The 25,329-nt window shown below is 44.6% G+C and overlaps 1 protein-coding gene across 3 annotated transcripts in view; it reads left to right on the forward strand.

Moving 5' to 3' along the window:
* Positions 1–25,329, forward strand: part of CREB5 (cAMP responsive element binding protein 5) — a 401,666-nt gene that overhangs the window by 151,399 nt on the left and 224,938 nt on the right. For all 3 annotated transcript variants that reach the window (XM_043589166.1, XM_043589165.1, XM_043589167.1), the window contains one exon: positions 4,136–4,308. In XM_043589166.1, coding sequence (XP_043445101.1) covers positions 4,136–4,308 — 173 coding nt within the window. The remainder of the gene's footprint in view (positions 1–4,135; positions 4,309–25,329) is intronic.

Consider the following 25,329-nt stretch of genomic DNA (forward strand, 5'->3'; position numbering starts at 1 on the left):
ATGTCTTAAATGTTGGTGGGAGAAGGTGTGAGGTATATTCCTGGATAGTTTTTAAAATTCTTTCTTTCTTTCTTTCTTTCTTTCTTTTTCTTATTTCCTTCCTTCCTTCCTTCCTTCCTTCCTTTCTTTTTCTTTTCTTTTTTTTTTTTTTTTGAGAGAGAGAGAGAGAGAGACAGAGAGAGCAGGGGAGGGGCAGAGAGAGAGAGGAGTACAGAGGATCCAAAGCAGGCTTCACACTGACAGCAAGGAGCCTGATGTGGAGCTCAAACTCAAGGAGCCATGAGATCATGACCTGAGCTGAAGTTGGACGCTCAACCGACTGGGTCACCCGGGTGTCCCTTAAAATTATTCTTAATGATTCTCATTAAAGAAGTAGTTCTTTCTTTCACTTAACATGCTTCCCTCTGAAGAAATCATTTTCTTTGTGCTGCAGCACAGATCATTTTTTCCTGGTTTTCATGGTACAGGTGAAGAATGGTTGTTGCCATACTTTGAGCCAAAGTGCTCAAAGATTCAGAGCTTGCCTTTTGGCATCTTCTTCCGAGGGCTCATTTAATATTTTCTCAAAGGCTTTCCTTCTTGTGTACGTCCCATGTTTGTGGCTTTCATCTTAACACTGGTCTTTTCTCTTTCTCTAGCCCATAATTGAACAAATACCTTAATATCTAAAGCTCTAATACTATAAACATGTTCTGAGATCCCAGTAGATGGACAAAAAGTTAGCACTCTCAAAAACTGGCCAGGGAATAAAAGACTTCCTCATACTGAATATTTTAGGAATATCATTTTATAGTTTACTCACTCATTCAGTGTTTACTGAGCACTTATTATATGCAGGCACTGATCTAGGCAACAGAGACAATGGGGAGTAAAGTCAAATTTAGTCTCTTCTCACCTTGCGCTTATGGCCTTAAGGAAGAAACATGTTAGTCAAATAATCAAAACAATTGTGAGCTTGTAAAAAGTACTGCAAAGAAGAGGGAGAGGGTGCCCATCACTGGAGAGGTCAGGGAAATCTTCCTCGCGTGATGCTTAATCTGAGATTTGAAGGTGGAATCAGGGGAAGAGCACAGGTAGCAGAAAAAAACATATTCCCAAGGCTCTGTGCTGAAAGGGAGCATGGGCAGTATGAGGACAGGAACATGCCAATAAGGTGGAGTGAAGAACACAAAGCAAGAGTGAGAGTAGTGTGAGATGAACTGAGAGGTAGGAAGGGTCTCCTACAGGCTTTGGAGATGACACAAAGAGTGCTGTCAATGTCTTCTGAACCATGGAAGCCATCTAAGAAGCTTGTGGGGGTGGTGGCTGGAGGTGGGGCAGTGCAGTTGGGTGGGGAGAATTGTGGGCCGTGATCAGTTTTGCTTTTTGAAAAGATCACCATGCCAGGTGCCTGGGTGGCTCAGTTGGTTAAGCCTCTGACTCTTGATTTCAGCTCAGGTCATGATCTCACAGTTTGGAAGATCTCTAGGGCCACATTGTGCGTACCCTCCCCTAGTCTGCCTCTGTGCTCACAGCATAGGCTTGCTTGGAATTCTTTCTCTCCTCTCTCTCTGCCCCTCCTTCCACTTGCGCACTCATGCCCTTGCTTTCTCTCTCTCTCTCTCTCTCTCTCTCTCTCTCTCTCAAAACAAACAAACAAACTTAAAAAAAAATCACTGTGACCGTATATGGGCAAAAGGAGAAAGGGAAGGCAAAGTAAGTGACAGACCAGTTAGGAGACCACTTTCTAGTCCAGGAAAGGGGATGGAGGTGGTTGGGTGTAGGTTGGCAGGAGGAGAGATAGAAGGATAGAAACAGATCAAAGATGCGTAGGTTGACTCTGCAGTACTTGGGGACTGCATAGGGGGGTGATAGAAGAATAGTGCCGCGGGTGACCCAAGGAAGGTTCATACATTTTATATTCTTCTTTGTCAATTGAAAGATTGTTATTGTAAATTTTAGACTGTGCAGCTCTACTCATAATTTTTGATAGTACAGCACAACAGAAAATAATTCTAAAAAGAGCCAGAAATCTTTCGGTGCCTCAGATCTATTATTGGCAAAGTAGGTGGCTGTGAGCAAGACAAAAACTTGGGAGTCTCTCTGAGGATCCCAACAATGGAGGAAAAACATATTTTTAATCGTTGACTTCCTCAAGACCTCATTAAGACCCAGGGAAGTATGTTTGTTAAGGTTCAGTTTTTAAAGAAGTAACCCAGTTATTTTATTTTATTATCATTTGAGCTCAATTCGGTGCATCTCTAGACCCTATAAAAAGAACTTAAGCATACCCCTGCGCTGCTACTCCAACACCAATCGCCATTTCCTTTCATCTTGCTTTAACCAACCACAATATTTTCCCACGTCAGAAAAGCCTTCCAGTGTAAAAGAGGAGCCTTTGGACCGCGTGTGTGTATAGACGACTGTTCATGCCTTTGGGATCCCGCGATAACACAGTCGGCTCACAGTCTAAGCCAGGTGCCCAGTTTCCATCCGGACTCCTGACAAACTGTGTGGTCAGGATTTAGAAATCAGAAATCTGGGAAAGGTGCAACGTGATGGACACAACCACCCCAAATACCATATATGTTATCACCATCATTTAACACGTAGTGCAGGAAATCCTGTTCTTTGCAGAAGAACTTCAAAGAACCACTTCTGGTTCTCCTGGGTAACATTTATTTTTTTCTTTGCTAACCCCAAAGCGCAGACAGATATATATTTTCCCTCCAGTAAATTGCTAGTGACACTCCATTTCTTTTCTGCCATCCTCAACCCATTGTCCAGCTGACCTCTCGAATTTCACTACACTTCTAAGCTGAAGAGCTGTGCCTAGCTGTTTACAGAGACCCACTTACTTACTTGGCTTTACCCTGCACTTTCCCTTTCTTTTCTAGACTCTGAATTTCTCACCTTTTGGCTCCACCACATTGGTAAGACTTCTGTTCCATTGTGAATCCTCTTTTGTTTGTCCCAGTGACTTTCTTTTTTTAAGAAGAACTGTCTTTTAAGACAGCTTTACCTTGCGTGTGTTACCTTACTTTTGAATTTTAACATTTATTTATTTTTGGGACAGAGCGAGACAGAGCATGAACGGGGGAGGGGCAGAGAGAGAGGGAGACACAGAATCGGAAACAGGCTCCAGGCTCTGAGCCATCAGCCCAGAGCCCGACGCGGGGCTCGAACTCACGGACCGCGAGATCGTGACCTGAGCTGAAGTCGGACGCTTAACCGACTGCGCCACCCAGGCGCCCTATTACTTTTGAATTTTAAACAAGGAAACCTTCATTCAAGTCATCAGAAATAAGCACAGGCTGTTAGTTCCCTTAAGTGACTCAGATGTCACATTTTGCCTTCACTGGTTTATTCATGCAATGTATGTTTACCTGAGTGCCTACAATGTTCCAAGTACCATGAGAGAGAGTTATGAACACAAACGTTCTTCATTCTAGAGGACAAGACAGTGAAAAAGTAAATGAATAAGCAATCATTGTTCTATATTCCGTTATTCCATAAAATTGTTAGAGATTTTATAGAAATACAGCCAAAAGTTGCAACTTTGGCTCTTGGAATTGGATTCCAGACACCCTGTCATCTATGCCAGTCATCTATCCTCACTCTCCAGGTTGTTGAGCTTGGGTCATGAGTACCCAGATTATGATTGGGAAAGGTAGTAGTTTCCTGGGGGTGGGGGGGGGTGGGGTGGAAGTAGGTGGTTGGCCACTCTCATGGGACTGAAAAAGAAACAATAACCTAGTGTGCATGTCATTCAAAGCAGGATGCTGAACAGCTCTTCACTAAATCATAGTATCATGCACTCACCATGGAAATTATTTTCAAACACAGTATATATCACACCAAGTCAGAGAAGACATGCATCAAATGTCCCTGATAGACACCTTACATCAGGAAGGCGGCAGAGTGATTAGTAAATTTCAGGGTGTTTTCTTATGTGTGTTACTCTTAGGGTAAATAGTTGTTTCTCATCTGCTCATAGCTGTAAGTTATAACAAGATGGATGGACCCATGGCTTGTCAGAAGCCATAACTCTTTATTTAGTTGACATGACCAGATTCCCAATTTTGTCCTCTGAGAGCTTGAGAGTAGCATAAAACATTGACTTCTTCTGACCTTCCCCTCTGTCTTCTCTGGGCAGAATATCTCGATGCATAACACAGTTGGTGGGGCCATGGCGGGGCCCGGAGCTCACCAGCTTGGCAGCACCCGGATGCCCAACCATGACACCAGCGTTGTGATTCAGCAAGCCATGCCGTCGCCCCAGTCCAGCTCTGTCATCACACAGGCACCTTCCACCAACCGCCAGATCGGGTAAGGAGACTTCCTCGGTTGTCTCTGGGTCCTGGCTGGAGCTCAGAGAATGTTCTGGACTTTCTCCTTGTTTCTGGTGCTCAGATCGGGTGAGACAGAAGTTGGTGTTCCTGGCTGGTGTGGTACCACCTGGCCCTTAGAGTGTTGCTTTTAATGGGAGAAGGGTGGGGAGTCCCCATTTGGTGGACACTTTTGATCCTGGACTTTGCGGGGCAAAGCAAGGCATTCGGTGTCATCACTTCTTCAGACAAGAGTTGTGAACTTCAAGATGACGGGAGAAAACCCCTTGGGTGTGACGGGGAGCAGAGCATACTTTCAGGACAAATGCTTGAGGATGGTAGAGGGAGGTTTCACCAGCCCACCTTCCTCCCCAACAGAGTGTGTCCCTTTTTTCCTAGGATCTGCTGAGCCCAGCCCCTGTGTCTTCCATGTATTTCCAGTCTTGCTTCCCTCTGATTATTCTTCTTTGCTTCTTTTCCTTGTTAATACCTCTTTATTAGTTCTCCCCTTCCTCTGTGTTGGCCCAGGCTCATTCCTGGAGTAGAAAAAGCAAAAACAGCAAGCCCTTTCCCCCTGGCTTATGTAAAAAAGACAGTACTGCAGTATTGAGAAAAGTTGGTAGAAAGGTCGGTTTCGTCAGAATCCCAGACACTCTGTTTATGGGTTGGAAAGAGTTTTCACTTCTGAGTTTCATATGACAGTGCTATCCCCTGCCTACTTGGAGTGTGGTCTGAGGACCAGCAGCCTGGGCATTACCCGCGAGCTTCTCAGAAATAACAGAATCTCTGGCCTGCTTCCTTATCTTCAGGATGATGGCTATGTGTCTTCTTTCCACCCTCGCAGGAGTAGAGTGAAGAGGAAATCGAATATTTAAGAGTAGTCAAGTTCCTAGGAAGAAAAAGTAGTAACTTAAGCCAAAGAGCTCTGATAAATTTATATTGTTGAAAGCTGAGAACTGCTTGCTGTATGTTCCCACAATCCTCTGTTTAAAATAGGATAGGGAGTTTGCTGTATTTGGTATGTGCATCAGAATTCAGTGTGAATATTCAGCTGAATATTGGATATGGTGATTTAAAACAACAACAACAACAACAACAACCCAAAGCAGACCTGCAATGTGCCAATGTGTCTTGCCCCCTTTGTTTTTTAAAAGATTTTATTTTTTAAATTGTTTTTTTAATATGAAATTTATTGTCAAGTTGGTTTCCATACAACACCCAGTGCTCATCCGGACAGGTGCCCTCCTCAATGCCCATCACCCACTTTCCCCTCCCTCCCAACCCCCCATCAACCCTTAGTTTATTCTCAGTTTTTACGAGTCTCTCAAAGACTTTATTTTTAAGTAGTCTCTACACCCAATGTGGGCTCCAACTTAAAACCCCCAGATCCAGAGTCACATGCTCCACGGACTGAGCCAGCCAGGTGCTTTCCCCTTTGTTTTTCATGTTTGTAGGAATTTCAGATCAAGAGTGAGCATGGGGAACAACATCAGCTTATTCCTCCTTAGAATGCTTTAGAAGGGGTGCCTTGTCTCCCACATTTCTCAACCTATCAGATGGGTTGTGATTTGTGAAGACCCGTCTTAACAAATGAGAGCTGTGGGCAGTGATGGTTTCGTGAGCTTGCCATGGGTACATTTGGTCTCCCATTTAAAAAAAGAATATTAATCTGGCCATTTGAATGCTTGACTTTGTTGGAAGAAGCCAATGCTAAATTAGCTAGTAGCCCTGTTAAATATTTCTTTTGTTTTCAAATGACCGTGGGAGCAAATACTGCCACCATCTAAAGCAAGAACCTATAATATACTACGAGGGTGGAGTGGGTTCTTTAAAGACAGCATCTAAATCTCAAGGCACTCCTTCACTCTAGTGGTTTGGCTTTGGGCAGACAATTCACAGTTAGGCCAGCTAATCATAATTATTTTATTTTTCTTTCAAGGGGAAAAAACATAAAATGTGTTAGAGTTTACTAGCAGTTTTATAACATTCCTTCCCCCCTGGAGTTCTGCCTCCCCCCTCGCCCCCACCCCAGCTACCCTCTTGGAGGCCCTTAGCATTCGGCCATTGTTAGTACAATGCTGGTTTTTGTGAAACAATCTTTTAAGGGTTAGCACTGAATTCTAAGATGCGTGTTGACTCTGTCAATAATTTACCCGGCTGGCCCAGGGCTGTACAGTTGGGTGACATTTCTAGGCTGTGTCACTGTGCCTGGGTGGGTGGGAGTGTTCCTCTGGTACATGCGACCTCCCAGCCCACTCCGTCTTCTCATTTACTTCTGCGTGTCTCTCCTGGTGCGTTCTAGGAGATAATTGTCACTTTTAGGACTCTGTCTCATTGCCAGGCTTGAGGGAGGCTGTTCCTTTTCTTCAGATCCTTCCCTGTCGTGCTTACCATGTTGATTCCAACCCACACATCCTGTCATTTCCATTTTCTCCATGTGACCCATCTAAAACCTTGCCCGGATGGCCGTGGGGGCTCAGCAAGGAACAACCCAACCCATCTCACCAGTGGATTCAGAATGAAACTCTAGGTGGTAACATTTGGGGATGGTTGACTCTTTTATTTCTCGCAGCAAAGAGGAAATGAGTACTTATTTTAAAACATGAGTTCCCTCTGGAGACTGTGTCTTTAAATGAGCATTTGAAATTGCAGATAGTTTTTTTTTTTCTTGAGACTGCACAGAACCATATTGTAGTAATATTCTGATTTTTATCACAACCTCAAATATTTAAGTGTCAAAATCTGGCCAAGCCACCTGCAAATGTTTGCCATGGCTACTGGCCAACAAAAACAGCAAACAGCAATGAAAGTCTTCATTCAGGCTCAGCGCTTAAGCTGCATCCAGGCAGGGAGGCTGGGACCCACCTGTGCCCACGCATAGTGCCTTTTTGCTGCGGCCAGTGGGTGTGTTCACGACTGGAACTTTGTGGGAGAGGGAGGGGGCCGCCTGTCTCCTGCCCCCTCTTTTTCCTTCCCTTCTCCCGGTGCTTGGCTTCTGCTGCCAACCTTACTTTTGCTTTCTTTTCTGCACCTTCTTTCATGCTGTATTTAAGCATAAAGGCTCGAATATATTAGGGGTGATATTGACAATGAAGGAGTTGGAAATGGGAACAGCACGGTAGTCCAGGGAAGATTTTGAGGGGCAAAGCATATCCGTCTTTGTAAGCATCGATGTTCATACTTTTTGAGCAGGCACTGAGCCAATCTAGACCAAAGTGGGTGGAAATGCAAAAATCCAAAGAAATAAATTTATAAGTAGGTAGATAAGCGACACGGGCAACTTCTGTGCCATCCCATATCACCCCCCCCCCCCACCATGCCCTATGCCCAGTTCTGTCAAAGTAACGCTGTTATCCCAGTAGAAACTGGAGGTAAGTATAAATATCCCAAATTGTACTCGTGCGGTTAGGCAAGCTAGAAAAACACACGGTGCTAGAGAGTGTGGGAGGCATCCCCAAACTAGTGACTACTTGTGCTTAGTCAGACTGGCAGACGCTCTCTCAGGAAGAGTGTCTTTGGCTGATTGATGGTAGCATTTTAGGAGATAAGTTTTCCAGATGGGGGAAAAAAAAAAAAAGAGTTGAGCCATGGGCTGTGGGGGAGACAAGTGAGACAGAAAACAAGCATGTGTTAAATATAGATGAAATCGATTCAGCCTTGGAGCAAATATGTGGCAGATTCCAAGCAGTATCTCTGCTGCAGTCGTTTTTATTAGATATCATGTAACAGGCTCATTAATTCAGGATTAAGTCAGCAGAACCTGGGAAAAATGGTAGATGAGCATGTAGTGGTCATGTAAATTCCCTTTCTCTGTCTCTTACTCTGTCTTTGTCTCTCTCTGTCTCTCTTTGCATGAGATACTTTTGTAGGAGCCGGTAAGCAATTGAGGAGGTGGCTATAATCTTAATAGATCCCAGCTTTCCTGAGGGAGTCTAGTTCTCTTTATGATGTAAGCATGAGCAGGGAATTCATGCCCGGTGATTCTTCAGGAGAGTAGTGAAGGTGGTATGGAATGTGGCATTCTCCACCAATGGACCTCAGTACAGGATTCTGATAGGTCGTGGGCGACACTGCCACTCTACTCCACCCGTTTTCTTCCTGTATTCCGTTTTCATTCAACATGTTCTACAGATTGAATCCCCTGTAGGGGTTTGGGCAAACACGTGAGCTTGTTAGACGATTGGTGAAAAGTACAAGGGGCGCCTGGGTGGCGCAGTCGGTTAAGCGTCCGACTTCAGCTCAGGTCACGATCTCGCGGTCCGTGAGTTCGAGCCCCGCGTCGGGCTCTGGGCTGATGGCTCGGAGCCTGGAGCCTGTTTCCGATTCTGTGTCTCCCTCTCTCTCTGCCCCTCCCCGGTTCAGGCTCTGTCTCTCTCTGTCTCAAAAATAAATTAAAAAAACGTTAAAAAAAAAAAAAAAAAGGGAGCGCCTGGGTGGCGCAGTCGGTTAAGCGTCCGACTTCAGCCAGGTCACGATCTCGCGGTCCGTGAGTTCGAGCCCCGCGTCGGGCTCTGGGCTGACGGCTCGGAGCCTGGAGTCTGTTTCCGATTCTGTGTCTCCCTCTCTCTCTGCCCCTCCCCCGTTCATGCTCTGTCTCTCTCTGTCCCAAAAATAAATAAACGTTGAAAAAAAAAAAGTACTTGATGGTCATAGTTTACGACATAGAAGTGTTCTGTGCCTAACATCAAGATACACAAATGTTCCTACGAAAGCTCGTGTCTTGAACAGAAGATATCTGGCTCGTTGGGGAACATTCTGGTTAAGATGTCAGGAACTGTGAAAATATGGTCAACCGCATGCATATTTGAAGCCATTAATGTATGAAATTCCTCCTTCGTTTTGTACTACTTTGAATCCTGGCACATCAGTGTCCGTGTGATGTGTAACTATGTTAGCGATTTGGTCCTGAACCCTATTTGCATGGGGTTGTGGTTGGACAGTTTAGGCCCGATACTTAGCCAGAAATTGATATAAGATGCCATAGAAGCAAACCTTGTTTTATGTAAAAATAAAGAGAAGCCAGTACGCGTCATAAATTGTACCTCCTCTTGCCCTTTCCGCACTTCTTTTCTGTTTGCAATCTCTGACACTATGTATTATACAGAGTATTAGGTGTGGCTAATACTTGGTCCTTGACGTGACCGGTAGCCATAGTAATAAAGCTTGTTCTGCCTCAGAGCGTGTTGGTGTTAAAAGCATGCTACCTTTTCTACCAGAGTCATGCGGCTTCGTTGTATGAGTTGGTGTTGCTGTTTGAGGTGTTCATTGAGATGGGAATGGTAATTGATTTGAGGATTTTTGTGTCGCCGTTGCTCAGAAATTAAGGGAGAGAGGTCGGCTAATGGCGCTGCCACAGAAAAGCAACATTTAAAGAGGACTTAAGATAAATAAAGCAGCTGACAATTTGGGAGTGTGCTTGCTCTGTAAATGCATAGCTGTGTAAAACCACTATCCAGAGTTTTCTTTAACTTCACAAGCCAAACTGAGCATGAGTAAGACCGTCACTGCCCACCCCAGGCTGATGCTAGTGACATCCAGGCCAGCCTTCTTCCTGCTGGAGGCAACAGACCAGCAGGCCCCAGGGTGTCACTGGCCCACAGCCCTTTGCCAGGACAGCTTGAAGACCCCTTTGAGTAATTCAGAATAGAAGCCATTACTTCCTGCTTTGTGTTTTGCTGAGTATCGTGGCTGTGAACATTGCTTTATTGTTAGAAAGTTGCTGGATCTTTCACAGCCCTGAGAACATTTACGAGGGCCCTTCAGGGGGATGCTTTCTGGGAGGGTTGACGGACTTAACCATATGGCTCCCGTTAAATCCCATGCAGAGCCTTGAGAAATTACCTCTGACAAGGGGGCCAGCAGCCTTTCCACTCACAGAGTTTTATGTGTGGAACGAAAAATTAAGTACTGATACTTGAGGAAATATAAGGTTTCTTAACATTCAGAAGTTGTAATACCACATGGTATTGTGGCCAGATGAAGGGGGCAGAGCCAGAACACCAGAGCACATGGCTGCATGTTCCAAGAGGCGGAAAAATAACCCTGCTCTTGTCTCTGAATCTGGCTCTTGCCTTGGATTCCTCAGGCGAGCTTTGTGTGCCTTGCTCCGCCAGCTCCTCACCTGGAACACAGCAAGGCTGGTATCTTCATCCCTTTACAGTGATATAAGAAAATACCACAGACCCAGTGGCTTAAATAGCAGACCTTCATTTCTCACAGTTCCGGAGACTTGAAAGTACAAGGTCAAGGACATTGGTCAGAAGATTTGGTTCTCGGTGAGGACCCTTTTCCTGTCTTACAGACAACTGCCATTTTGCTGTGGGCTCACCTGACCTCTTCTTTGTGCTTGGTGGGGTAAGGGTGGGGAATGTCAGTAAATGCTGGTATTTCTTCTTCTTAGGAGGACGCTAATCCCATCCCACCCTTATGACCTCATCTAAACGCGATTGTTTCCCAAGTCCCTACCTCCTAATACTATCCCATGGGGAGTGAGGGATTCAACATATGAATGTGGGGAGTACACAGACATTTAGTCCATAAACAGCTAGTTGGGAGAGAAACTTGGAGGTCACCCCACAATGGCTCAAGCTTTTTGTTAGACAAGCCCTCCATTGGTAATGAAGACAAAGAAGGAAGTTGTTGACATTTATCTAACATCTACTATATGTCAGGCCCTGATCTAGCATTGCGTGTTGTTTCCTGTAATTGTCCAAGAGCCCAGGGAGGCAGGCATTATTTATTCCAGTTTCACTGCTCAAAGAAGAGAGGTAACTTGTCCAACATCGTTCAGCCAGTGAGATGAGCAGAGTTTTGAATGGAGGTCTGTTGGACTCCAAAGCACATGCTTTCCCTATACTCCGCTGCATAGCAATCCCAGTGCTGTGGAAGACACATGAGCTTGTCTGGCCGTTTGGGAGAATCCAGTGTGAAGAGCCTCTGTGCTGTGCAGGATGGTCAAGGGCAGAAGTAGACACATTGAGTGGCTAGCAGCCCGCTCCAGTCCTGTAGGGGAAATATATAGGAGATCGGAGACTGTTTTGCACATGGGGAAGCAGAGTTGGTCTGTACCTGGGAGCTCTGGCCAAATTTCCCCTTTTGTAAGAAAACCAAAGTCACTGCAGAGAGTGACTGCTCTTTCTTCAGCCATTTGGTTGCTCTGCCCTGGGCTTCTTGGTCTCAAGGAAGACCCCCCACCCCCACCCCCAGCCTTTGCCCAGATGAACTATGTACTTCCAGATTTATTCTGATCTCTGCTGTGGATAAGTGAATTTGCCTGTGACCTCCTCTCCAAGGAGGATTTCATTTCTGGACCTTATGAACAGAAGCCCTGCTCACAAAATTTCAGTAGCTTCCATATAGGTTACTCTGTGTGAATCTGCCCCCAACCCCATTTTTAGAAACAGATAGGCGCAGATGAGGGTCTGCTTCTAGAGCAAATAGCCCAGAATCATTCACTCCGTGTCCGTCGTAAATCTAGACAATGGCTCTTTTCTGCAACATATTGAAGAGATATGCCTGGAGAACCAGAAAGAGTTTGCTCAGAGCTAAACTACGTTGGGTCAGAGGAGAGCCTTGTAAAAGTATTGGCCATGAGTTCAGAGGTGATAGGTTTAGGATAGTCCGAGCTCTGCCGTTCAAAAGGTTTTCAACTCTGGCCAAGTGCTCAACTTCCCTGGGCCTCAGTTCTTTCATCTCTATATGAAAAGGTTAATAACCAACTGATTTCAAGTCAGTCCTAGTTTCAGAATTCTCCGACAGTGCTTTTTCTGTCTCAAATTTATTTTCCCTCTTGGCTTGTTTTCTTCTGAGAGTTGAATTTGGTGAGAGCTCTAGATGATGTGTTTACGGATGTGTTCAGGTACTACAGTGGACAAGAACAGATTAGGGCTTGGGAGTTGCTTGGAAAGAGGAGGCTGGCGCAGTCAAACAGAGGGGTCCCAACATATGAAGCCAGAGAGATCTGATTACCAGAGTCAACTCCTAGGTGGATAACTACAAATTTATAAGTCTGTTCCATGGGAATGAGCATACCCATTTTACATCTGAGTAAAATGAGGCTCAGAGATTATGTGACTTGCCCCAAGTCGTACGAATAATGGCAAGAGCCAGAACCAGAAGCAAGGCCACCTACACTGCACTGTTCTGTGGGTCTGAATGAACTTGACTCCCCCAAGTTTTGGTTTCATTGCCTTTAAAATGGGGAGGTATCACTAGAAAATCCTCAAAGTCCTATTCACTAAAAAAAAAAAAAAAAAAAAAAAGTAGTGATTTTCATAACAAGTTTAATTTTGAAAACGACCTGACATGGTACGTTCTTTGAAGGCACAGTGCTACATGCATGGCTATGTGTAGTTTCCTCCTCTGCACTAATCCTATCAATAAATTGTTCTTTTATTGCCACTTTGCTAAAAGTATCTCACTGTTGGAGATCTCACAAGAAAAACGTAAAAGCAACAGCATACTAGTGAAAGATATAATGCAAGTCCGATGCAAGAAACCTGGACAACGATCTTGCCGGAGGCAGCTCTTTTGGAAAATGCTGTCCACTGTCTTCTTTTCTGGCATTGTTGTCATTTTTGGGTTTACTTCGTGGAAGATTTGAAACATAGGGCTTTAGTTTACGTCAATATTGAGTGTCTTCCTAGAAAAGTAAACCTTGGATAAGGTGCCGAGTAACTAGACATTGGGGGTTAAGATATATGTTTCCCATAATACAAAATGCAATAATTAACTACCTTTCTGTACTTGTCATAGTTTCTACATGGGGATTGGCTCAGTATTTCCTGTTTTCAGGACCGGAAACATGGATGCCTAGCTGTCTCACGGCAGCTCCTGATGTGTGGTTTAAAGAGAGTCCCAGGACTAAGTGTAATCATTCCTTGGTGAATGCCAAAAGGGGTATTAACACGGGGAAGTGATCAGTGTGTGCAGTGCTCTGCAAGGCAAGCATCTTAGGAGAAATGAACCTGATAAAGCAGATCTGGTCCTTTGTAACTGGAGGGCACTTTGCTCTTTTGAAGAGTGAGCAAATAACACGGCAGTGTCTCAGTGGACATTTCTGGTCATTTGTAGCTTTCATATTCTTAAGTACTGTATGTCTCATAAAGTGTGAATAACTCCTCCATCTGAACTGACTGACAGGTATTTTCTGAGTTAAGAGACGGCTGTTCTAGGAATTTGCAGATAGTTCATGGTACCCATTGCATACATCATGTATGTATGTAATTGGACATCTTGGGATTCAAAAGATAAATGATTCAATAGGTTCTCTCATATGTATTTTTCAATAATACTATTTCAATCCTTATTAGATCATATGGATTTTCTGTACCATCATTTTTTATAACTTTTCTGATGAGGATTTGGTCAAAGATTATACAAATTCTGTGGGCATTTACTTTTGGTGGGATGAGAATTACACATTTTAATAAACATCCAGTTTGGTCTTGGATCTTGGATATAAAGGGGATCCTTGATATTAAGTTTCAGTTACATCCAGATGGAATTCAGTTTCAATGAAGCACAACGCAAAGCCATTGTTGGGGACTGAAAGCCATAGCTGGTGGTTTTGACTGTACTACTCCCAAGTTCTTTACACAGACCCCCTTGATCTCGCTGGGCCCTACTTTTCCATCTTATGAAAAGAAATAATGAAACTAGATTACCTAATAAGTGCCCTCTTGTAGCTCTTAGGAACAACTTTGTTTCTTTACCACAACTAACACTCTACCACAACAGTGCTTGGCTGATGTGGATCGTGGAAGAAGAAATTCCATAAAATCGATACGTTCAAATTTAGTAGGCAGTCTAGTCATCTATTTGCCTTGTATGCTGTGCTTTTGGTAAATATCAACGTAAAATTCCTGTAGAGTAATAAACATTCTTAATGGTACCAGACATGTTTAAAAGAATTTGGAGTTTTATAGTTTCACCCCCTTTGGCAAAGTGCATTTTGGCTGGTGAATAGTCTGGTACAGTCTGTAAAATGATAGGACCCTTGTGAGTGTGGGGTAGAGACATGTCGGCATGTGCTTGGGTTGCTTTTGCAGGATTGCAGAACTTTGCAGAGAACAGATGGCCCCAAACATCTTTGAAATGCCAGAAATGACTTCCCCAATAACCACAGGCCCATCGTATATTGGTTCAGGTACGGTCATTCACAAACCAAATGCACAGCACTTCACAGCTGACCTCTCATCTATTATTTTCACCTCTTTCCATGATCCTATGCTGCGTCAGAGTATATTTTTAATGACAAAATTAAGCAAAAATGCAACTTTATAGATACATACTCCAAACGATAGCCTCTCTAAAACATTGGGAGAAGGAATTTGAAAATAGGGGCACCTTGCTGGCTCAGTCGGGTGGGGCATGTGACTCTTGATCTCAGAGTTGTGAGTTTGTGTCCCATGTGGGGTGTAGCGATTACTTAAAATAAAATCTTTTTTAAAATGTTTATTTATTTTTGAGAAAGAGAGAGAGAGGGAGAGGGAGAGGGGCAGAAAGAGAGGGAGACACAGAATTTGAAGCAGGGTCTAGGCTCTGAGCTGTCAGCAGAGAGCCTGACATGGGGCTCGACATGGGGCTCGAACTCACGAACCGCAAGATCATGACCTGAGCTGAAGTCAGACGCTTAACCGGCTGAGCCACCCAGGCACCCCTTAAAAATAAAGTCTTAAAAAAATAATCCCAAGTAAACTGTGTACACTGTTATAGGAGACCAGGGAATTTTAAAGCCACTTATATCCAAATGGAAATTGTGTGTGTGTGTGTGTGTGTGTGTGTGTGTGTGTGTGTGTGTGTATGTATACATTTCATAATATTTTGCTCTACTGGAAAATAATTTAGGCCATTTGACATGTATGTTACCTTATTCAAAGCCCTTGAAGAATTCTTGGTATATTCTGTATATTCTAAATAGCATGGTTATTCATGATGCCCTGAATATCCCTTATAATCTCCCTCTTACATGACAATAAACTATACCAGCACCTTGGAACCACTTTTAAAGAATAGCCACTTGGGCGCCTGGCTGGCTCAGTTGGTAATGCATGCAACATTTGATCTCGGGCCATGAGTTCAAGCTCCACATTGGGTATAGAGGTTACTTAGATAAATAAAACTTAAAAAAAAGTTTAAGTTAAGTTGAAGAATAGCCACAGTGACTGACAAGCATAATAAGATTAAACAAGAAAAAACTCACGTAGATTCACATGAGCCCCTTTACCTAATTTTCAGAAAATTGAAACAATTTCCTCATTATCTAGAAAATGACCATTTGGTTGATGGATTATGTTTTCAGGAGAAGCCACTTTTTATTTCTCTGACACCTTGACATCATTGGCATGTGGGATGATATACTTAGGTGCTAATGCTAACATCCCTGGAGGGTGGTGACAGCCAAATCTTAGAGCAGGGGAGGGAGAGTCAGCTCAGGTGGTGATTCCCTTCCTGTGAGGAGGAGGGCAAATATTTCAGAGAAAATTGGCTGTGATGCTAATCATGGGCTTGGGGCTTCACCAAAGAAGGCTTTGATTTACCCTGAGATTCTAATTTATAATACACAGTAGAGTGGGGGTGGGAGGGCACTCATCTGGAATCCTGACTCTCGCCTTTCTCTGTCCCTCGCTTCCTCCCTCCTTTCTTGCCATTTCCCCTGGAAAGAAAGGAGGAATACATCAAATTATTTATGTCTGTCATTTGGCCATGGCTCTGGCTAAAAGTCTGGATTTGGAGAGAGTTTAAAACTTTTAACTAAAAAGAAAATGAGGTTGTGTGTGTGTGTGTGTGTGTGTGTGTGTGTGTGCGCGCGCGCACGTCTGTGTGCAGTGTCAATTACTAGACATGTCCCAATCCACCCTCATTGTGTGGATAGCTGCTATTTATTTAATTTAACTCCGTAGTCAAGCACTTTGCAGGAAACTAGAGGAGTGAGTTTGTCCAGATCTCTTTTGGCAAATGTGTGTGTGTCTGTGTTTGTGTGTGGGAAAGAAAAAGACAGAGAGAGGGAGGGAGGGTGGAAGGGAGAGGGAGACAGGGAGAGAGAGAGAGAGATGGAAAGAGAGAAAGAGAGAGAGAGAGAGAGAGGAGAGAGAGAGAGCGACAGAGACAGAGGGACAGAGAGATTTTTATAAAAAGAGTGTGTGAAACTTTGGCTGCCCCACCGAAGCCACATACAACCAACGTTATATTGGGTCCACCGCGTTCCATAATTATTATTGCCATTAGGAATAATTATTATTTGCTTCGTTGAGTTGGCAGTTTGGAGCCTGCCTGAGACAGAGGCTTTTCACAGGAGCTGTAGAGCACAAAGAACCGAGCAATCACCCACAAGTGCTTCAACATGTTTGGACGACGTCCTTCTCCTTGGTTCACTTCACTGGGTTTCGTACACATTGAGCTTCAAATTGAATGAAAAGTTCATCAGATACAAAACCAGCATGAATGAGCGCCCACACTCAGGAAGCTTTTTCTTTTCTTTTCTTTTCTTTTCTTTTCTTCTTCTTCTTCTTCTTCTTCTTCTTCTTCTTCTTCTTCTTTGATTAAATGCTGAATTCCTGATGTTTCTCAAGTCTGGAGATGAGAGTTCTCTTCATGAAGCTGTGTTCCTTGAATTAAAAATAGAAAAATAAATAATAAGTTGAGTCTTCAGTTACAGGCTGGGTTTGAAATGGTATGAGAGGAAAATGTACAAGGACAGGAGGAACACCCAACGGAAAAGCAGCATGCTTACTTAGGAGGCAGAATATTTACGACCTTGACTTTGGTTGGTTTTTTTTTTTTTTTTTTTCCCTGATTTGTTTTCACTCCTGGAAACTCTCCAGATTCCAGATTCTGTATTGTTTCCTTCGCTTCTCATCCTGAAATACCTGTGCCATGGGCATCCCACACACCTTCCTTAGGGATCTCAGGTAGAGTGGGGCCAGGTATTTTCACCGAGTGGATTGCTCCCGACAGAATCTGTGCCTGGCAAAAGGCTCACCAAGTCATGAAAGTAAGAAGAGCACGACAAGATGTTCTTCCAGACGTTATTTTTCCCATAAGACGTTCCTGGCTTCTTGCCAATGGCTGTACCAGTCACAGGCCTGCGGGCACTTAAAGGGAACAGCACACGCCCTCAAGTGTGGGGTGTCTGTCCCTTCTTCCCCTTAACCTCTTCCTCTCACCGTGGGTGTTTGTAGCCAAAGCTGCTGAATCAGACCCCTCAAGAGCCTCCTAAAAACTGCTGAATCAGAAGAAGAAGAAAATCCCCAACAGCTTCCATTTGACGCGTCAGAGCCCACACAACTGAGTGAATGTCAGCTTTGTGTCTATAGATACCCAGTCTGTCCTCCGTCCCAAAGCCAACCAAGATTGCTAGACAGTGTCAGGGAAGACCAGGGGGACCTCGCTAGGTGTGGGGGAGACACCATGTCTGTGGTGGGAGACACCCCCCTTAGCAGGTCAGGAATGGAAGCAACTGTGTACACACCTTCTCCCAGATGTTGTGCTCCAGTGGGGTGAGTGACGGGAACTGCTCCCCACCCCCCACCCCGCCACCCACTGAATAGTGACTTTTTCTATTATTATATGTCATTAAACGGATTCCTTGGGTGAACGCCGCTGTGTGAATAAGAAGCAAATGAAAGTTTCACTGTAGTGATTTCCAGGGATTTGTGATCCTGGACATTATATGTAGGAAAACTGTTTAGAGGGAAAATATTCCAAGGGAGTATTCCTGTCTGGGTTTTTATAAAAGATGGCAGAACGGTACTTTAAAGGAAAAGAAATCTAGCACTTTCCCCGTGGCAGTAAAGCTTGTCTTCAGCTAAGGTTGCTTGCAGGTACAGAATCGCTGCCTTTTCATCTGTGATTTGTTTTAGGGATTTAGGGGAGGGAAAGGCCAGGGAAATGGCCTGCATCAGCGTGGAGTTTAATAAAGATGGAACCCTAATTTGTTCCTTTTCAGTGGTAACCGTCACAAGGAGCTACGTCTTTACAAAGCTGTGTGCAGTGTGTTGTTTCTATCAGTCCTTAATAGAAGTCCCATTGTTACATTCTCATTCAAAGATCCTGTTGTACCAAGTCTTACCATGGGAAGTGCTTCTTTTAAGAGTGTTTCTATAGAAAGCATTTGATCCCTCGTGTTTTAGTGATGGATTTCTCTGGAAGGCTGGGAGTTCTTCAAAGTCTCGTGATACTGGTTTTTATAGTGATGTGCCTGATGTTTCTTCCGTTGAGCTCTGTCTCTGCATTAACTGACCTAATTTTAGTTTCTTTTGTACAGTCAAGCAATGAAAAGAGCTTGCAAGTTTTGGTAATTGTTCCGGAACGGGGTGCGTGGTGAGTTTCGGGGGAGCTTCCAAATAGAACTATGCCCTGGTCAGAAACTACAGCCACATTAGATGGCAGACCCCAAGGGAGAAGCAGTGATGACACAGCCTGGCATATGACGACACCAGGGAAACAGTTAAACTGCACACAGATTTTTTCCTTTAAAAAACCTGACTGCCTACTATGAAAGATGACCAGATAGACCCCAGTACATTATAATGTGATGTCTACGTGCTTGTCGCAAAGATGAATCATTAGAACATAGGCAGCCAGACTCCACTAAACTGGGCTCTATAGAGCCTGCTCGGGGGCTGCCAAAGATTAGGGAGGTGGAGATTGGCCAGGTGGACAGGCACCCCATCTCCCAGGTACCCCTTTGCCCAGAGAAGCTCCACATTTTTTCACCCAGTTGAGTTTCTACCTAATCATTTCTTTGAATAAAGGCTTCTACAGAGAGAAAAAGGTTTGAAAACTACCGAATGAGGAGAGTCTTTTCTCTCTAGGTACCACGAGAGAAAAAGTGAATTTGGGGGCATGCTTATATAGGCACCATGATGAAGACCGGTTTCCTGGAGAAGTAGTGATGCCATCACCATTGTGGAAAGTACATGGGATCGGGGAAACAAGCTGTGGTTTCCAAAGTGATGGGGAAAAGGAAAACATGAAAGAACTTTTAGCAGCTGGTTGGGAAGGGAGAAACTGGTTAAACGGAAAACATAAAGACTTCGTGGGAATTTGTACATTTTAATCTCTCAGGAAAAGGTAGAGCAACAACAAAGGAAGTTGTGCTGTTTCAATTCACCGTTTCAGCGAGATACGTTAACACTTGGGATCACAAGATCTGCGGCACTGAGACCCCGGCCACCCAAAGAGGCCGTGTTCATGGACTGAGGGCCCCAGACGCCTGGGCCTCACCTGCCACCTTCCATCTGCAGACTGTCTTTCTTTCACCATTGCGGTTGGGCTCTCTAGGATTTCACTATCATTTTGAAAAAAAAAATGTTATTTATGTATTTTGAGAGCGAGAGACAGGCAGAGAGAGAGGGAGCCAGAGGATCCAAAGCGGGCTCCACACTGCCAGCACAGAGCGTGAGGCGGGGCTCGATCCCAGGAACCGTGAGATCATGACCTGAGCTAAAGCCGGACGCTTGACTGACTGAGCCACCCAGGCATCCCACGGGATTTCACTATTGTTTTTTTTTTTTTTTTTGTCTCTTCACAACCTCACCTTTCCCACAGTCCAGCCTGAACTCAGCCTCTTGGCATCCCTAGTAGGACAGTCCCTGACTTCCTCCCCCTTCACAGGCTCAGCAGGTCCTATCTCAGAGGCACGACTCTGTTATTTCTACCTTTGACTACCATATGTGTGTTGTTGCAAGTCAAATTGTGTCCCCCCAAAAATGTGTTGAAGTCTTAACCCCCGTACCTCTGAATGTGACCTTATATGGAAACAGGATCTTTGCAGATAGAATCAAGTTAAGAGGAGGTCGCACTGAATTAGAGTAGGCCCTAAACCCCATGACTGGTGTCCTTAGGAGAAGGTCACGTGAAGACGCAGGGAGAAGGTCCTGCGACAACCGAGGCAGAGATTGGAGTGATGCATTGGCGAACCAGGGAAAGACAAGGTTTGCCAGCAACAGGTAGGGGCGCCATGGAACACATTCTCCCTCAGAGTCTCCAGAAGGTACCAACCCTGCTGACACCTCAGTTTCAGACTTCTAACCTCCAGAACTCTGAGGGAGTGAATTTCTGTTGTTTTAAAATCACCCGGTTTGTGGTAATTTGCGACAACAGCCCTAGGAAACTGATACACATGTCTTCATGTAATTATGGACCTGTTTGCCTTGCCAACAGAATTGTGGTAAAAAAAAAAAAAAAGTCTGTCACTATTCTTTCATTCAGCTGGACCAGATGTGCCGATAAAAACATTAAGAGAAAAAATGCTAACTGAGAATAAAAATGAAACTACTCTGGAGAACTGGTATCTTGGAGTTGGGACCCGTTTGGCGGGATACCTCCAATTCTCCATTTGTACGGACAGAGAATGAAGATCAAACTCTAGATCAAACAGAGCCACCATTGATATCTGCTGATGAGAAATGTTATCAAAGATGCATTTTACCTGGGCTGCAAACCTACACTGCCATAGAAATCCACTTTGAGGTGAACGGAGGAGAGTGGGATTTTTCTTTCACCATGCTTACTCTGCTCAGTGGTATTTGCTGGATTCTGAAGGATGTACCTTTTGTTGATTAAGCCTGTCTACCCCGTAATCTGCAGTGAATGGAAGATCAGCATTGCACATGGGTCTGGGGGCTTTTAGACTCAGCCTGCTAGAAGTTTTTTAGCAGCCGAGGACATTCTCTGAACATTGAGGTCAAAGGTACCAGCAACTGGTCTGAGGAAGGACTGCCCAGGGTGATGGGTTTTGTGTGTGTGTGTGTGTGTGTGTGCGCGCGCGCGTGTGTGTGCGTGTACGTGTGTGTATCTTCAGACACTGAGCTTAATCACCAAGAGATTTCCTTTAGGGGGTGCCTGATTCCTTTCAGCCCCCCCGCCCTCCCCCCCACCCCAGCCTGCAGGCTGGTGCTCATTTTCATGACTGATCAGGGTTTGAGCTGCTGTTCTCCTAATACATGTTTTTGAAAAAGGAAGTAGCTTATGTGGCAGCACTGGTCTTTTGATCTGTTAGCCTTTCTTAATTCTTTTTGAAGCATCCTTCTGACTCCTTCTCTGGCTCTGGGTGATTTAAAGGAAAAATCCTGGAGTTTATATGCTCCAAGAAACCTAATGCTCTGAGAAATCCAATAAAGCTCACCACCAGAATTGTGTTGGATGATGCGGGGGTATGAGATGACCACCCAGAGCAAGAGTCCAAGTGGGAGGGTGTTCAAGGCAAGTAGACATAGACCCTTGTGAAGCTGCCATTGAGGAGGGGTCTGCAGGCTGCCGACACCTGTACGAGTGGGACCAGACTAACACTTTGAATGTTGGAAAATTCCATATTTTCTATTAGGGAAATCTGTTTACCCCTCAGTATAATAGATACTTCCTGCCCCACCCCCGACCACCCCCCACCCCCCCAGCCCTTAGTAGCTTTTTGTTCAAATTCTCACCTCTTAGGAACTTGGTGCTTTTGGATCCAGAGTGATTCAGGGTTTTCCTTTTCCTAATGGTCTCATCAAATCACAATGCCACCTTGATTTCTTCAGTGTTTTTAATAAACCAGAAAACCGAAGCCGTTCCCCTGGCCCAACCACTGAACTGATGTGAAGTGACACCTCCCGAAGCTCACGCTCTTTTGTGGTCCTCATCCTTATTGGTCAGAACTCCGGCTGGGTGTTTTCCAAGCACATGTTTCTCTCCGAGTCCTGATGAAAACCCCACAGGTGAGCATGGTGGCTGTATGGCAGGCAGAGAAGAGGAGGAAGCATTGTTCCCCAGAGCAGCTCAGGACTCTGGGAGGGATCCAGGATGCTCTTACAATTTTCATAAAATAATAGTAGCCGCAAAGAAGCTCTTCTTGCAGTTCAGTCCAGTAAAAGCATCAGGCTAATCATCCCTGCCAGCCCTCTGACAGGGCCCCGCTTCTCCCAGGCTGAGATCTTACGCCGAACCCTTCCCATGGCTTATTCTGTCCTTTCGTAGCTTCATCAGTTTGCTAAGAAGTAGAGAACGACAAGGGTGAAGAAACACGGTCAGGATAATCGAATTCGGTTCCCCAGGCAAGTGTTTTCCTTTGGGATGATAAAGAGAAGTTGGAGCCATCATGGATCTCAGATTTGAGATGACTAAAAAAAAAAAAAAATTGCAGTCTAATTACGAAATAAGTTTTAATTTTGGAAGGCTTCGAAAAAGTGGCTTGTAAGCCCGCTCCAGTCATAGTCACGTTCTGGCTGGGAGCAGCAAGTGGGAAAGAATGGGACACCCCAGCGTGGCCTCAGGGCATGCTTGTCCATCCCACAGAACTGCCTTCTGGTTTGGCATCGCTTTTCCCACCTGGCAACCGCCTGGTGCAGAAGGGCTTCCATCTAGAGTGCCTGGCAGAAGCGCCCCACAGGACATTCCCGATGGTATAAGACCAGACCTGAAGTGGACAGAGTGGTCCAGCCATTGCTTCCGGCAGTGAGCCTCTTGCCACGTGACCAGCCTTGAGGACATAAGATCATCTCAAACGTCATTGGAAAAGGAGGATCGTTAAATTCATAGGGCTCTGGAAACTCAGTTATTTATCTACATTTGGCTTTATCCCCCCCAAAAAAAGTCATTTGAGGCGCCTTGCGGAAAATACAACAAATTTAAAAATAAGAAAACGTTTGGGAGAAAGGAAAGCAGCACTTGAGAATGCTTGACGAGACTGAAAGACAATGGGGTGGTTTGCTGCTGATGACATTTGTCATGATTGCTGCCATCTTTTTTTTTTTTTAATGTTTTTATTTATTTTTGAGACAGAGAGAGACAGAGCATGAGCAGGGAAGGGGCAGAGAGAGAGGGAGACACAGAATCCGAAGCAGGCTCCAGGCTCTGAGCTGTCAGCACAGAGCCCGATGCGGGGCTCGAACTCATGGACTGTGAGATCGTGGCCTGAGCCGAAGTCCGACGCTTAACCAACTGAGCCACCCAGGCGCCCCGTTTGCTGCCATCTTTTAAAGAAAGTCAGTGACTGAGTCTGTCGGCACAGAGCGCTTCTTGCACGAGTCACAAACTAGGGAGGGAGAAATAAAGCTTGCCTTGGTCCTGTAGTGGGTTTTTTAGGTATATGTGTAGCCTCACTTGACCGTTGGTAGTGTGTGTGTCATCAGCGTAGCGTTTTGGGCCACGTGTTAATGAGCACTGAAAGAGCAGGCCAATGGTAGCAGGATTCTTTGGGAGTTAAAAAAAAATCAGTTTTGTAAAACTAAGCAGGCCATTGTGGAGGTGGATGGGGGGGGGTGGGAGGGGAGGGCAGACTCATATTAAAATCCCGATATAAAGTTCTAAGTGACGAATAAGAGGCTTAAATACATAAAGAGCGAGGCTAAATTTGGACCAATTTCCTGTGAAATCTCTTGTGTAATATTTTCAATTTGTGCTTGTTTAATGTGGTTTATTTTCCGAAGGTTCACGGTATAGGTTTTAAATTCAGCCTTGACTACACACATGTGTCGAGAGGTTATAAAACAAGAGCCAGCTCAGACCAGTCTCCAACTGGATACCCTGTGGTGGAAAACATTACCTCCTTTTCAATTCCTAAAATTTCTTCACAGGCACTGAGTTAGTCTTTTCCCCATCCAGCTCCCCAACCAGTTTCCCCGTCACCTGGTTTTACCAACACGTGTCTGGTTACGTTAGTTAGTGCACCTAAGGATGCTTCAAGGCGCCTTCAATCCAGATCAGAACTCCAGGGCTATTTAGGGGAGGCCTCCTGACCCCTCTGCGAAATCTCAAATTCTTGACACAAAAGGCAAATACCACACTTCTGATCAAAATAGAGAAACCACCTTAGGCTCTCCAGATGGCTCTGATTTACAGTTCAGAGTTCGAGTTTTGGCCTCTGATGTCCTGGATCACACCTTCTCTAGGATGGGGCCATTTCCTGTAGATCGCAGTTGTGTTTTCTGATGGCTTGAATGTAGTATGCAGGACTCGTATTGTAAAAGTCAGACCTTAGCAAAACTATGTGAGATCTCTTGTTCATGGCACTCACTCTTTCCCACCTGGTATTATACCTACTCGGTGTTCATCTGCTTCTCTAGGCTTTAAGTCCTCAAAACAAAAATGGTGGTTTATTCATTCCTATATCTCCTCCAACACCCAGCACTTTACACAATACGGAGGACTCTACGCTTAAAAGTGCATTTATACACATGGCTATAGAAGAGTTGAAAAGAGGCATCGTGTATATGCAGAGTCCCTACGTTTAAGGAGTGGGAGATCAAAAGAGGTGCATAAGTGTTTGTATCTTCTTTGCGACCATTCAACAAAATATTTATCATTCATTCAGTCAGTTTTTCATTGGGAAAACACTGACTAAGGGCCTGTTGTGTTTGTTTGTTTTTTCCTGAGGATCTACAAACCTTCCAAGTCTAGGTTGCAGAACCGAAAAAGACCGCTTACAGCTCCCACCCCCATTTCCAGGTCTGCCTGGGCCACTCTTTGCCTCCATTATGTATTTGTTCCCTCTTGGCATGACAGTCTTTCGTGAGATTGGGGATCCGGGCTAGAAGTAGTCAAGGAGTTGTTCTCCAAGCCTCTCTTTTCCCCGGAAGGGACATATAATTATTGGCCCCTGCTGGCTTTCTTACCAAGGATGTAGTTTCTGTCTTCTTACCAGCCTGCCCAGCTTCTAAAACTCAAGTGTGGCGCCAGGAAACCAGCAGCCCAGAAATGTGAGCCTCACTCTACGGTCAGCTGGCCCCCTGACGTTCTATCATGAAAATTTTCAAATATAAGAAGCTTAAAGAATTGTTTGCCTCCTAGATTCTACTATTCCACCTAACTATATGTGCTTTTTCATATATTTATACATTTATCAGTCCCTGCATTCATACATCGATCCATCTTACCTTTTGATGGTTTTCAAAGTAAATGGTAAGACACCCGTAACCTCACCCCTAACCCCTTCAGCATCGGTATCACTAAAGGCTCACGATAAGTTTATGGCTCTTTTTTGTTGTTGAAGTTGACAAAGAGTAAATGTATAAATCCCAGGTATGTTTATGGCCACTTT

This window comes from Prionailurus bengalensis, chromosome A2 (assembly GCF_016509475.1).
Source record: "Prionailurus bengalensis isolate Pbe53 chromosome A2, Fcat_Pben_1.1_paternal_pri, whole genome shotgun sequence".
Lineage (NCBI taxonomy): Eukaryota > Metazoa > Chordata > Mammalia > Carnivora > Felidae > Prionailurus > Prionailurus bengalensis.